General features: G+C 38.7%; 1 protein-coding gene across 13 annotated transcripts in view; it reads right to left on the bottom strand.

The window, feature by feature from the left end:
- camta1a (calmodulin binding transcription activator 1a) overlaps positions 1 to 15,939 on the bottom strand; it is a 437,191-nt gene that overhangs the window by 86,526 nt on the left and 334,726 nt on the right. For all 13 annotated transcript variants that reach the window (XM_067445898.1, XM_067445899.1, XM_067445903.1 and 10 more), the window contains one exon: positions 6,675 to 6,746. In XM_067445898.1, the coding sequence (XP_067301999.1) occupies positions 6,675 to 6,746 (72 nt within the window). The remainder of the gene's footprint in view (positions 1 to 6,674; positions 6,747 to 15,939) is intronic.

The raw sequence follows: 15,939 nt of genomic DNA, 5'->3' as shown, positions 1-15,939 counted from the left end.
CGGCCCAGAAATCAATACACCATCATTTCTCTTTTGTGTATTCAGCACCCTAAACAATCCGGCGATAACAAACACAAGCAAACACGGGCTGTATTAATGTCCCCATCCGTTAAAACAGTCTAATGAAGCTTTGTCTCATAAATGACTCTGTCTGGGAGCGTAAGCAACGTTAAATATACATTACTCTGAGCCCAGGAAGTGTGCGGTCAGGGGCACGCCGACTCCAGCGCAAATTTGGTGTGGCTACACAAACATCCGTCTATGAATAAATAAATGGAGAGCGGCGCCTGTCCGAACAAAAGAAGAGTCTGCCTCAAGCCTCGGGCTAATTTACACAAACCTAGCTGCCACAAACTAACTAATAAAAAGAAGATGACGAGGTGAGCGAGTTCAACTTTTCCTCATCAGATCAAGTGAGAAAATGGAAATGCGATATTGATTTTTAAAGCTCGTGTGCGCACCGTCGTCAACATTTAGTTAATTGAGATTTTAAAGCTCATCGTAAATTCTGTAAAGCGCACTTTTTTTGGAGAGCCTGAATAACCCATCACAGTCTAAAGGGTTAGTTCCCCCAAAATGTAAATTCTGTCATTAATTACTTACTCTAATGTCGTTTGACACCCGTAAGACCTCTGTTTATCTTCGGAACACAAATGAAGATATTTTTGTTGAAATTCGATTGCTCAGACAGGCTTTCATTGACACCAATGTCATTTCCTCTCTCAAGACCCATAATAGGCACTAAAGGTGTGGTAACAAAGCCCAAAGGCTCTACAATCATTTAAAGAAGCTACGAGAATAGTTTTTGTGAACAAAAAAAATCGGAATAACGCCTTATATAGTGATGGGCCGAATTCAAAACAGAGTTTCGAATGGTTATGAATCAGCGTATTGATTCAGGATTCGGATCACCAATGTCACGTGATTTCAGTATTTTGTCAGTTTGACACGCGATCCGAATCCTGAATTGATACGCTGATTCATAACGGTTTGAAACTTTGTTTTGAAATCTGCAATCACTATACAAGTCGTTATTTAGTTTTTTGGCGCACAAAAACTATTCTCGTCGCTTCATAAAATGATTGTAGAGCCACTGTAGTGAGATGGGCTTTGTAACGACGTCTTTAGTGCCTTTATCAGTCCCTCCAGGATTTCACAATATTTTTTTGTAATTTTTGCGATCAATATGACTGATTTTGTGGAGGTAATTTCCAGAAATTTGTGAAAAATTTTGCGACGTTTTTTAAAAATAATTAAGATACCACATTTACCATATTATGTATTATGTTAGATGCAGAATAGTCATACACAACAATAGAACAAACAAAATGCAAAAATCTTGTCTATTTTGGTATCTTACACAAAAAGGCTAGTCCAGTGGTATACTATTAGCTTTAATAACATGATCGCTTAGGGTGGCAAATATCTGGGAAAAGTAAATACAGCAATAAGCAATTGCCTTATATAAAAAGTTCTCAAATAATTAATTAATCAAGTAAACAGTCAGTAATAAAATAAGAACTAATACACAAATGATATGAAGACAAATAAATGCAATGATAAATAAATACAAAAATGCTTTTTAAGTCGTTTTTTTTATCGTTTAAGTCAGGCTACAGTTATTTTATTTTGTTCAGTGGTTGTTATTTGATATAGCCTATAGGCTGCGGTTGCTTTCACTTTAAAGATTACTGCCTACAGTAGGCTAATACACGGACCCAATAGCCTATAGCCTATACTGTCACACTTCCCAAACCTATTCACTCAAGACACTGCCAAGACGGACATTTAGACATCATAATGGGTGTATTTGATTATGATTGTTAAAGGGCATAAGCCTACATAAAAACAGATGTATACTCACGAGCACTGACAGCCGGCAAACAATCCTTCGCCAGTCTGACATCGGTCCGTGTGTCAGGAGCGAATTTAGTTTGTGGTATACAACGCTTTTATTAACTCTTTTTTTAGTGTTATCGGGCATATCATACTTTTATTTGGTCATTCATCCATCTAGAGGCACTTAGGCCTATGCGAGACGAGATGGCAGACGAGAAAGATTTACTTTCGTTTTTACAAAGACACACTGTGCAAGCACCCCAACGTCTGTAATCCTCAAACAATGTATTTAAGCTTTAAATAAATTAGAGATAGTTCAGTTAGATATTTATGCAACATAAATGCAACATTTTTCTGATTTTACATTGTATTCAGCGATCGCGGAATCGCGAAAAACTGGAGGGGCTGCTTTATAGATCTTGAGAGAAGAAAATGATATTGTGTCAATGAAAGCCTGTCTGAGCAATCGGATTTCAACCAAAATATCTTCATTTGTGTTCTGAAGATGAACAAAGGTCTTACGGGTGTCGAACGACATGAGGGTAAGTAATTAATGAGATAATTTTTTTGGGGGGGTGAACTAACCCTTTAAGTTTTAAGTTTCAGCATCACAGACAGCCCCTGACATGCCAACACGCTATACCAAATTTAGTGGGTCTGACAGCCCGTGTCTGTAAGATAGATCGGGAAGAGAAAATGAGAGCATCCATCTATCCTTCTATATGAGCATGCTTGTTTATTTTAATGAGCATGTATGTGAAGTGGTACAGTGGGATGTATACTGGAATACATGGTCCAACTCATCCGGTTCCTTAGAGGAGAAGCCATACCTTGCCATCAATCATGGGGAGAAGGCTCGGGAGGGAAGAAGGAAGACAGAAATGGGGGAGAGATAAACAGAGAGAGAGAGAGAGAGAGAGAGAGAGAGAGAGAGAGAGAGAGAGAGAGAGAGAGAGAGAGAGAGAGAGAGAGAGAGAGAGAGAGAGAGAGAGAGAGAGAGAGAGAGAGAGAGAGAGAGAGAGAGAGAGAGAGAGAGAGAGACATGGGGGCGGAGGCGGTTGCAGGTTTGCTGCCAGTTTCTTGATTAATCTGGACAATATTCTGTCTTATGAGTCATTTCATTCCCTAACATAGCCTGGCTCTCCTCTCCTCTCGCACAATAAAGAGGTCTCGGCAAAGGCTATTGACCACTTTCTAAAGATCTGCCAGCTTGGAAGACAAATGAAGTGTGGCCTCACATTCAGCCATATTAATATAATAATGATATCCGGGTCTGTGTCCCCAGCCGCCACACCTCAGCCCCGTAATGTAGGATTTGATGAAGAAGGAGAGCCAAGGAATTACATTCGATTAGCACTAAACAAGAGAACGAGACGTGGAGCGATTAAATCAATCAAGTGCGGGATCAGGACAGTCGCAGAGGGAGTGTGTGTATGTGCTGTGTGTGCGAGCGATAATATGCCCTTAACACCTCGAATCTCTAAACAGCCATTCCCTCTACTAGACAGTCTATTCTGCCTGAGTGAGAACTTTTTTTAGAAGGGCCAACGAGGTGCAAAGCATTCTGGGTAAGAGGCGATAATACGTCCCCTCAGCAGATCTCCGCCGTTATGCAGAGCGAGAAGAGCAGAGCTGTGCAATACCACCGAGACATGCCTAGAAGAATGAGGCGCTATCTGAGGGAAAAGCATTTTAGAGGGAAGGAGTGCCGAGATTCCTCATAGGCTTCTTTTCTCATTACCTCCTCTCCTCCCCTGTCTTATTACTGAGACTTTTCTCAATAAAGAAGATCTAGGCTGGATAAAAAGGCAGTCACACTTGCAGTCTCTTTGCTCTCTGTACGCTTCCCTCTTCTTCCTGTGATCACATTCCCTGAAAATGTAGTTTTGTGGCATCGTTTGAGGCTTGACTGCTAACCTTTGTGAATCTTCTCTCTGGGACGGTAAAATTTTGACTAAAAACCAAAAGGTCTGGTCTACATTAGTAATCTTATTCTGCCTATGCAGAAATACATTAGCTTGACTCACATGCAAAGCAATCAGTTTGTTTCATTTTTACACTACTGCTCAAAAGTATGGGGGCGTCAGATTTTAGTTGGAATGCTTACCATTTTTTATTTAAATGTTATCATTTAAAAAAAGCTTAAAACAAAAGTTTTCATTTTTTTATATTTAAAATTGATTTCTCCTGTGATGTCAAAGCATAATTTTCAGCAGCCATTACTCCAGTCTTCAGTGTCAATGCTGATTGGGCGCTCAAACATTTCCTATTATTATAGTTGAAAAAATTGTGCAACATATTATTTTTGTGGAACACATTTTCTCAGCTTTATTTGTAACATTCTAAATGACTTTAATGCCACTTAATGTGCCCTTGCAGAATAGGGGCCAGATCACACAGAACGTGTTTTTGCAGCGAGAGGCGCCTTTTTTGAATGGATTTCGGTTGGCAGAGCGTTATGCGCGTTGCTTATGCGCCCTGGGTGCCTCGCGTTTCAACCGCTTGCTGCGCCTCACATTTTTGAAGGAGCGCTTCGAGCGAATGAAGTTAAAAAAAAGTTAACTCTGAGCGGAAAAGCGCCCGACGTCATCGCGTTTATTTTCTTTTGTCCAATCGAATGAATGGAGGGGCGGGCCTTCCGTTGTGTTGACCGTTACATTCATTTGACTGACAGTACAGGTGATTCGGGGGTTGCCTAGAAACATTTTTAAAAAATGCAGTGCACTGCACTTTGAACCACAGGTTTTGTTTCCAAAGCTTCAGTACGTAACGGACCTTGCGTTTATCTCTCGCAAATGTACTTCAAATGCTCTAAAGAATGCTGAAGATGAAATGACATCTACAGCTCTCTGCTTGCAGTACGCCAGTCAAGCTCATCAGGGAAGTGAGTGAAACACACACAAACACACATTTTTATCAAATCATACGTCATTAATAGCAGTTCACCTCTGTAATATAGTACGATTGAGTTCATATCAGCAGCAAGCCTACAAATTAACTGTACCTCAGACCACCCTTTTTAAGCGGAATCGTTTTTTGGGTCATCCAAATGAACCCAACTCTGACGTCAACTGAACCCAGGGGCACATGAAAAGAGCTAATGTGACAGTTGCACAGTTGCGTTCATATATCATGACAAAAACTAGCCTGACGAGCCAGACCCATATCAAGATGTTTGGTCTGGAAACTCACCTTTGACCGGGCTAAACTTTCACCGTATCCGGTCGGCAAAACTCTGAACACATCTTCCCTTTTTAAGAATGACTTCAGTGCCGTTCTGTGTTCTTTTCTCAGAAAAAAGCTTAACTCCAAGTCTTCCAGAGTTGTGGTCAAAGCTGATTCGAAAGACCGCCGTTCGCCAGCTTCTGTGTTTACTAGAAGCACGCAAGCGCAACTCAGCTGTCATCATGTTAAGACTCGCCCACTGACTATACACAATGTGATTGGACTGACCAGAGTTTGTTTTTTACAGCGCAGAAGTGTATTGAGAATCTAAAGACACTCGCGGCAGATTAGATTTGCTGCCGCTAGGGTGCGTCTAGATTTCTAGGCTAGACCAATACCTGTTTTTTTTTTCTGTGGTCTTCATCCCAGTGTTTGGATGGCAGATTTCAAACTTATTCAAAACTAAGAGAGCAATCGCACCAAGGTTCATTTTAATCGAAACAAACCTGCCAAGCGTGAACACACCCTAAATGGATACATTTCTTTCAAAATAAAAAAAGTTAAACTTCTGAAGGGTAGCACAACTTGGAAAAAGCAGGAAACTTGATGGGATTTTTGGCCATTATGTTTTATGACATTCAGCAAACAGACACTCTGCGGACCATCTGAGGCTAAGACTACTGGGACACAGTGAGGCTACCACCAAGCCCCAAATACTGATACCATATGTGTAAGACAAAGTCAAGCTGGAACAACTTACTCTATCCTGGAGACAGAAATTGAGCACCCGAAGCGGCAGTAAAGCAGAACATGAGTCAGCTTAGAGGATACTGAGAGAACATGGGCCAGACTGAGAATAATATTTCTCAGAAGATGGACATGTTGCTCGAAAAGCTCCCACTTTCCTCTTTTCAAAGTATGTAATAATTGATGCTAAACAACTAATGTTCTTCCAATTGAGAGTGTCAGTGAACTCTACGAAACAGTGTTTTTAACATAAATTAGTGGCTGCTATGGCAAGCATCATAGTTATCACGTTTAGGTTTAGCGTTCTAAAAAACACCTATTAAACTTCGGCCGGTATGACCCGCATCGTTAGTGCTATGAACGGTATTTTATTTTTAATAAAAAAATACGACAATAATTCAAAATGTCAAATTGCTGTCTGATTATTTGGTCCATACTGTGCCGTCAAAATGACACTGCAATTAAAAATATTAAATAAAAAATATGTGTATTATTGCTTCTGGATTTTAATTGGAGTGAAATGTTTTTTAGGTTGAAGAAAAAAAAAGTCCCACAATTATTGTGTTTCATGATGGAATGTTGCTGTGACTCGAGAGTCTATCCTTAGTATATATCCTAAAAGCAGGAATATCTATATTTTGTGTTCTTTTAAAAGCTTCATCTGCATTCTATTCCTCTCTGGACCTCTCTCTGTGCTAGGCTGTAGTTTCGAGGTTAGCTTTGATCAGCCGGTGAGCTCAGGCTCCAGCGGGCTGAGGGGTTAACGTTTAATCTCCCTGCCTGTCTCCGTTACAGCTGAATTACACTTGAAGGTGTGCTGCTCAGCTCCAAATGAAAAGGGGAAAAAGAGGGGTAAAAAATATGATGGCTTCAGAAAAATAACAAGAGTTCCCATCAGGCGTCCAAGTCTCTGGCAGTCTTACCTGTAAAAGCCAGTAGCACCTGCGGTGGAAGGTGGGGATGATGGAGGAGTGGACGTAACAGCCGTACAGACACTGGGGAAAAACACAGACAGAAACACATGGTTAGCAAAGAACCCTTTGTCCCTGTCCTATTGTGTACGGCCATAAAACAAGGGTATGGTAGGGGTTATGGGGGTCCACCTCTCTGACAGTTAAACTTGAATGGAAAAGAAAATCAACAGATTTAAAATATTTAAAAAATACACCTAATATTTAATTTAAGCAATGTACAGCAACATTTAACTAAATATTTAGCTACAGTAAAAAAAAAAATGCCACCAAAGAATCAATTAATAATTGTTGTTACTGTTCACATGTAAATGTAGTGATTTAAAAATCATTCCCTAGAATGAATCATACATCCAATGCTACATACACTATACCATTCAAAATGTTGAGGTCACTAAGATATTATTTTTTAAATATTGAATAATGATACATTATATTGGTCAAAGTGACAAGAAGTGTATGTAATCCAGGGTTAAAACAGTGATACAAAAACTGACTACATATCTAAACTACTACCACACTGCTGACAAACATTAGCAGCGCCACCAATTTCTATTAGTTCCTCTTCAACACTGCTGGCATTAGTGACTCGTACAGGTTGAGGAGCGACTCTCGCCCATGTGGCCAGAGAATGGACAGGACGCTCAGAGGTCTGCCAGGGCTGAAATGAGTCATGTGATTTTGAGAAGACATCTGTGATGTGGTGCTGTTGCTGGGTGCTGGCTTTCTACCCAAACATATTGTTTGCAAGTACTCAAGCCAAAGAGCTTGGCTCTTTCTGGAATAAATCAAATATCCATTTCTATGGTTACGGCTCCTCTACAATGCACACAGGGAATATTTATTTACCTGCGGAGAATTGGTAAACAAAGAAGTCTTGGTGCATACACACACACACACACACACACATGCATGCATGGATCTAAGCACACGTGTACACACGTCTGCAAATAGACACGTGTGCACACACACACACAAAATCTCTATGCAATAATGGACTTTATCGGAAGATCTAAGGGAGGTTTACGGAACCGTTATACTGCAATGACAAACTAATGTGGCATAGGATTGTGTGTACAGTGTTGTTGGTTGTGCAAGACTAAAGAATAGCATTAAAAATATATATTTCTAGAATATCATACCTGCATACTAGTATTCTGAAGACATATACTATACAAAAATATAAATATAAATAATACTATACTGCACACTACGGGCCCATGCTGACATTAATATGAATATATTTTACTCAGTGCATACTGTTCACAGTGTGCCGATGTATTATGGACAGAATACCTGACCTTCTATGCCCAGTGTGATAAATGAACTAGAAAGTTTAATTTCAGCGACAATTTAAAAAAGAAAATTGATCACCAAGAGTTAAGAAACACTACATGATCAAAAGTGACAGAAAATACATTTATGTTACAAAATATAAATATTTTTTTAATTATTTTTTAAAAAATTAATTTATATTTCTATTTGTCAAAGAACCCTGAAAATATATTACAATGTCTACACAAATATGGAGCAGCTCAACTGTTTTCAAAATTAATAATACAGTAATATGAAATAATTATTTTTTAAAATAATTTTAAAGCTATTAAATTGTCAGAAAAAAGCTATCAAATAAATGCAGCCCTGTTGAGACTTCTTTCAAAAACATGAAGAAAATCATACCAATTTTGGTGTATATATTGCATATATTTTCCCCACAAAAATAGATTAATTTTTTTTTATTAACAACCATTTTTATTTTGTTATTGATAACTGTATACCACTTGCTGAATTAAACGTGCAACATAGTGAGGTCATGAGACAATCATGTAACAGTTACATAAACAGTTACTGCATAGTATTAATTTAAGCCAGTGATCCATTCAGAACACAGATAAAGTCTTTCTCTATCTTGCTTTCTTTCTATTACCAGCAGCAGCAGCATAAAACAAACAAGTGAGTGTGTCTTTGTGCTGACACAGGTTCCCTGGCTATGTCAATGCACTCAGATACTCATGAGCAAACAAACACTATACTCAGCAGAGCATTGAGGTCCTGAGTATCTCATAGATTCCAGCTTACACCTCTGCTAATCCTGTACTCTCTGTCATCCATTCCTCTATAGAGAGAGTGCGAGAGGGCTAGACAGACAGAGGAGATCTCTGCAAAGCTTTCTACCAGGGGCGTTTTCTCCGAGTAGGCAAGGGAAGCAGTGCTTCTTCTTTTCACAAATCCGCCAAAACGCCACTGCTTTTACAAGTTCAGCTTCTATCCAGATCTGGATCTTAACATATGAGAACACATTTTTCCATCGCCATCTGACAGATAATGTCTAAATGTGGACGTCTGCTATATGTACCAGGCCGAGCGCTCTGAGTGTCTGTTCCGCAGTATTGACAGGTGTGTGCGGTTCCTTACTGTTCATCCCACTGAGCGGACTGGAGAGTGAATAAATTAGCCCCAGGCAGCTTCTGTTTACTCAATTTAAGAAATACACAAAGTGTTCAGCAGGCATAAACAAGACGCCTGGGCCGTGTCAGACTGTAGCACCTGTCAGAGCTGATACGGGAATCGATGTAAACCGTCCATCGGCAACACGCGCTGTTTGCACACTGTCAGGGCTTACACACATACACAACAGTATAGCTCTGTTACAAAACCTAGCAAGCCTGCCCGTTGCCTACATAGGCAGCTCTGACAGTCACGGAACCTCAAATGTGACTGGTTTGGAGTGATTTATTGTAGATCGGCAGCAACTTTTTGCTTTTTGTGCCGCACATTAGATTTAGCTTTTAGCATGTTGCTAAGCTAATGTTTTGATACTTTAAGCACAAAAAGTACAACTATATATATATATATATATATATATATATATATATATATATATATATATATATATATATATATATATATATATAATTTTTTTTTAAATAATTGTTTTATTAAATCGTATTATACTATTTTTTGTATTACATCATATGTTGTTTATATTTTTTATTATATGCCAAATGTACATTTTTTACATTTGACTCACATTAGATTTTGCTGTTAGCATGTTGCTAAGCTAATGTTGCAATATACACGCACCAAAAGTACAACTATATATACTGTATATATATATATATATTATATGTAATATTTACAATTTTTATTTTATTTTTATTACTATTCTTTGCACTGTTTGGACTGGAGATTGAATAAATTAGCCCCAGGATGCCTCTGCTTATTAGGTTTACTGGGATTCTTCTGTCATTAGGTTTCTGAGAAAGAAATGGTAAAATACACTCACTCGCATTACACAAACAATTCCAGGCACAGGTAGGCTGACCATCTTGCATTCTCCCAGAATATTTGATGATATATACATATAATACGCACAACAAAGCAAATGAGGAAACCATAACCTCGAACACAGACACGCTTATCAGTAAATCAGGACAAATACTATTCAGCTCTTTGCTGATTCTCTCTCAAGGCTGCATGGCAATGTGACAAACTGACAATGACAGAAGCCATTATTTGCTGTCTGTGGGCTGTGACAAATGACAGCACATCAAATGGCAAGCAATTAAGGCGTAATTATATTCCCACAATCACGCAGGACTTCTCTCCATTTCTCAATCCGACTTGCTCATCATTTGAAGCAACAGCAAGACTACAAATTACAAACTATTCTCAATGTACATACTTGATGAGATGAGATTTTGTTGCAAATGGGCTACTTGAGATTAAAAAATGGTGGGGTCAGTCCATCTCAAGAGGTTCAAAAATGGTAAAGCTGGATGCTTGATTGAGTGTTACCACGATGTAGTGTTATTTTGAAGCCAACCCTTTTTTTTCCTTCTTTTTTTTAATTATTATTAAAAATGTTCACACAACCTTGACCACGGAAAAATGTCTATAATCATTGTGATCTGAAGTGCTGATAAAAATGATTCAAAAGATGCATAAAGACAGCCAAATCAGACTGTAACAGGTGATTTCTTCCAACACTTGCCATTATTTACGACTATGTCCTCTGTGCTCTGCAAGGGGTCAGTAAAGGTCATAAGAGGGGAAGGACACTATGATGTTACATGGACAGGACATCAGACAGCTGAGTTGTGATTGGGAATGCCAATTGTGCACGTTTTCATAGGAGGTGTTACGCCAAACCATCAATCAAAGCAGGCAGGCTGGCAATGAATGCAAGGTGTCCACCCTGCCGAAGATGTGAGACTCTCTCATTAGGCCATAATGAAGTGTGAAGGCACTCTTAATCAGACCATGGCATCTTAAGTATGGTGTCAATTTGCAGTTTTATGCTGTGACAATATGCGCAGTTGTGAAAGTGGATGCTCACAATGAACTTCAGTCAGAATAGATGCCACATTTAATGTGATGTGAATGAGAATGAGGATGTGAGGAACAGACATGCAGTCCATTCACTACATTGTACAGTATTCAAAAAATAGACAACAAAATATAGGTGGATAGCATAAAATAACTAATAGAAATCACCATACTTTTTCCAGAAGATTAATGACAACTGAGACAATTGTTTTGTATAGAAAGATTTCTGAAAGTTTAAGTTTAAATATGCAAATGAGGCATTATCTGATAAAACATGTAAAACAATAAATTGGATACATTTGCAAAAGAGAAATATAAACATTGGATAACGCCAGGTTGAAAATCGTTTCATTTTGTTGATGTATTAAAGGTTTTTTACAGAGAGGATATTGGATATTTCTTTTTATCATTTTCTTTTTAAATCAGAAAATACTGTCAACAGCAAGAAAGAAATCACTATATTGTTAGGAATAAAATATGAATATAAATCAGGTGACTGATATAAACAAACCACTATGTAAACACCTTAAGAAAATAGATATAGAAATAAAACCAGAAGGTTTGGGGCTTTTCTTGCTCAGTGGATGAGACAAAACAATGGTTTTGCCTGTCTTGTCTTATTAAAAAGACTCATATACTACCCCACAGCCTCATTTTCATTTGCATCAAATTAAATATTGTGCCAACCCTGATTGAGGCCCATAAGCCTCTGAGGGAAACCAGACACCACAGAGTCTCGTATAGGAGCTATACCGAACCCCACGCTAACCTTGATAGAGTTTTGTCTTATAGCACTTGCTACACAAGGAATAATTTATCAGACAGTGAATCCAGTTGGGAATACTCAATCATACAATTTGAAAGCGCATTGGCGACAACTTGATGAATTGCCTCGTAGAGTGATATAGTGAGCCGAGACCTTGTAGATAATCAAGACAAATCTATTACCAATCACTTGAACATGTACATTTGTCATGCCTTACACTTCTTTCAGGAAAACTGAACAGATCTGGGTAACTATGTGCATACATGACATGCAAATCCTCACAAGAAATCCTGGTTATGAAACCTTGTGCTGCCAGGTGTATTGCAGAGTCACCGTTTCACTAAGAAGATCAAGTTCTTGTATTATCAATCAGGCATCTATAAGTAGACCTGCCTAAGGGCTGTGGATTGAGCCTGAGGCAAAGACACAAATATGTCTCCTGTCCTGCAAGTTATTCAGCCTCTTTCAAGGAAGAACGGGTCTATACCTACCTTGCTGAACCCATACGGCTAGCTGAAGCAGTAACAGGCTGTCACTAAGACCCAGGCTCACATAGCCAATCGCAACCTAACTTTCTATACACACTGATAACTGCAGAGACTTCTGCACTTCTGTGGCAGAGCTGTGAATTGTAAGAAAAAAAGCCATTGAAAAACAGAAATGTCTGTTTTAATGCTGTTTATTTACCAAAATTCTTCAAAATATCTGTGCTTAATAGAAGAAAGAAAGTCAAACAGGTTTTGAGCAACATAAGGTAAGTTGTTTTTTTAGGTGAACAATCCTTTGAATATAAATTGGAACTAGAATTCTCCAAAATTTTTGCTACAACCTTAAAAATAAAGCTGCCAGGAAGAACCAAAAATGGGGTTTCACAGTGATGCCATAGAAGAACAATTTTTTGTTCCCCAAAGAACCGTTTTGTGAAAGGTTCTTTAAAGAACTATTTTTTTCTAACCATTTTATAGTCTAAATAACCTTTTTTTTCACTACAAAGAACCTTTTGTGCGATGGAAAGGTTAGGCTTTGGATATTAAAGGTTCTTAAATACACTTTTTATTTTAAGTATTTTAAGACCCAACTAGTATCATCAACTAGCATGACCCAAGTGTGCCACCCAAGCGTATTGGGTAATTGTGTGTTTTATTTGTGAAGACGTTACATTTATAGTTATATTTTGAGTTTATATTTATTAAACCAATTTCCTTTATTGTATCAACTCAAATTTTTAATTTCCATAAACAAAAAATTAAGGCAACTAGGTTGCTTACTTTTTTAAGTTAAACCAACAATGTTTTTTTTACAGTGCAGTATAGCTTAAAGCCCTGCATTTATGCCCGAGCCCGACGGGCCCCGACTTTTTTACGCCCCTCGGGCCGGGCTTCGGGCCAATTTTCATGTCATACCTAAAACGCGGGCCGGGCTTCGGGCCTTTTTATAGGCTTCTCCTTCGTTTTATATTTATTTTATCAATTAAAAGGAACAATGAGTTCTGCGCTGGTGGAAACAACACGAGACCATAATAGCTAACGCAACTGTTAAGATGGCTCGCACAGTGTTCAGAGCATAGGTTCAGAGTCCGCGCCAGCAGCAGCGCACGTTTCTTCAGCGCGGAGACACACTGCAAGCGTGGTGTGAGCATGGCGTTTCTGTTGCGTGTCATCCGCGGGGCGTCTGGTGCTATTAATGTACAGGGAAGCCCTATACTTCATGTTAAATATAAATATATTGCCTATTGATACAGCAAAGACAACTTCGGCAGTAGCCGGCCCATGCCATATCCATGGTATTGACGGCAAAAGGCTACAGAATAATTCGTTCTGTATTGACTGGTTTAATATTTCAAAATCGATAATTAGGCTATGTTGTCTTTTATTATTACAATTAGGCCTATCTGCATTTATGTTAACCTACAGACTTTCAAACATTATGTCATTATGTGTCACAATGTGTTATGGGCTATATGTTGTAGTCAGATAGATATGATGGTGCTGCAACACGCATCGCCGCAAATGACTAATGCAAGCCAACGCAAATGGCCGTAAATGAAACTTAAAATAAGTCTAAGATAGTCAAAAACACCATCATCTTCAATAAAAATGAATGAGATGAATGAGATCATTATCTTACCAGTGCGTCGCGCTCTCTTATGTGGTATTTGAATCTGAAATAAGCTGCTGAATAAAATGCATCTTAATCTTTTGCTTCCGTTGCTGTAAACTCCGTTAAATGAGCATATACCCCGGGAATTGAAGATGGGATTTATATTCATTTGCATAGGTGTAAGGTAGGCTATAAGACAACCTGCATGTGCTTTTTTTATTTTATTTGTTTAGCTCCGTTTGCGAGAGCCGCGAGCAGAATCAGCCTGCCTCAGCTCGTCAAAAATGCCTTTTAGGCTACTGGTGGTAATAGTTGGCGAAATTAACTAACATTGTGATGCTTGAAGTGTTTTATGGATTTTATTATAGGCAAGACAAGTCAAGAGTTGATTTGAGAGACTAAAATAATTAAATATGCGGTTAACTCACTGTCGGCCGCTGGCCGCTTTTGGTCGTCACTTAAAAAAATTAAAACTTTAATTTAACAAACAAAAAAATGCTCTAAACATTTTTCTAAATTAACGTAACAAAGAAACGAAACGAAAAATAACTACTTTGACATTAAAAACAAAACAGAACTATTTTAATGGCTGCAACAATGTAAAAAAAAAAAAAAAAAAAAAAAAAAAAAGGGCTCCAGTCGGACTCGGGCCGAGAATTTTGATAAGCTGTCGGACACGGGCCGGGCTAGGGCCTCAGCGTCTCGGGCCCGGGCCGGGCTAGGGCCTAGATTTGAGGCCCGTGCAGGGCTCTAGTATAGCTCATAAACCCGCCCTCTCCATGTAGTCTAAGGGGGCGGGAGGCAAGCTTAACAATCAAATTACACTTCAAATAAATAATTTCCAAAGATGGTTTCTGTCATTGTAGGTAGTTTTTTATCTTAACAGCTGATATAAGTTCAAGTGTTCGTTTTTTAAATACATTTGGTTTTAGTTAGTTATTTGATGCTATAAAAATGGGATGTGACGTCATGATTGACAGAGGTTTTTTTGTGATTTTTCTGGAGGAGATTGGAGTTTCAACTTTCATTTCTAAATTTCCATAACTGTTTATCTCACACCGACATAATGAGTCGTTCTGCTGTAAACTGTAATAACTGATGCTGCAGGCGTGTGGGCCTTGATAGTGCAGCTATACTTCATGCTCAATACTACAAAGAATCGGGTCCCAAATCAGCGCAAAATGTCAGTGCCATATTGGAACATTGGCAGCTTCAAAATCATACATACTGTTTCTACAATGGAAGAGAGTGAATGTGCGTCGTCCATCTTTTTTTTTTTTTTTAACAGTCTATGGTATAACCTCAGGAGTATCATCTTTAGTGAGCCCTATTATCATCTCATTGAGTTTAGCTACCTCTTTATTCTACAACAACTCTGCTGTTGCAACACAAACTTTAGCTGTGTGCATATAAATGAAGGTACGGAGACCATGATTGTCACCACACAAAAACGCCTGCACAAAAAGAAAACCTTATGGTAATTTGGTTTCTAAAAATACCTTGCACATTGTAAATAAACAAAAACAGTTTATACACACACCCCGAAAGGGGGAATTAATTATTCGAGCTGGACAAGTAAACACAGCCATACATCAATATCACAAACACAACAATAACACAGAGGAAATATTGTACACCTAAGGCCGTCCAATATCATTGCACACATGGAGAGAGAGAAAAAGAGATAAGGACGAGGAATAGTGTGTGTACTACCCACACCGGTGTCTGTGACAGTACAACAAATGCATATGTGTGTGTGAGTGTGTGTGTGTGTGTGTGTGTGTGTGTGTGTGTGTGTGTGTGTGTGTGTGAGTGTGTGTGTGTGTGCACGCCTGAGCACGTCTCTCGGGCAGAAGACACAGTGTCTGTTGATGTTAATGCCAGGCCTCTGGGCTCAGGGCCAAAGGCATTAAGTGGAATCGAATTCCACAAAACTAGCTTTAATCAGCAGGTTTTTAAGGTTAGAATTACCCTCTCTCCTCCAGCTTGCCTGCCAAGGTTAAAGCCCTGCCGGAGCAGGCT

Source organism: Pseudorasbora parva, chromosome 6 (assembly GCF_024679245.1).
Source record: "Pseudorasbora parva isolate DD20220531a chromosome 6, ASM2467924v1, whole genome shotgun sequence".
In the NCBI taxonomy this organism is placed as follows: Eukaryota; Metazoa; Chordata; class Actinopteri; order Cypriniformes; family Gobionidae; genus Pseudorasbora; species Pseudorasbora parva.
This window is presented reverse-complemented; position numbering and strand designations above follow the sequence as displayed.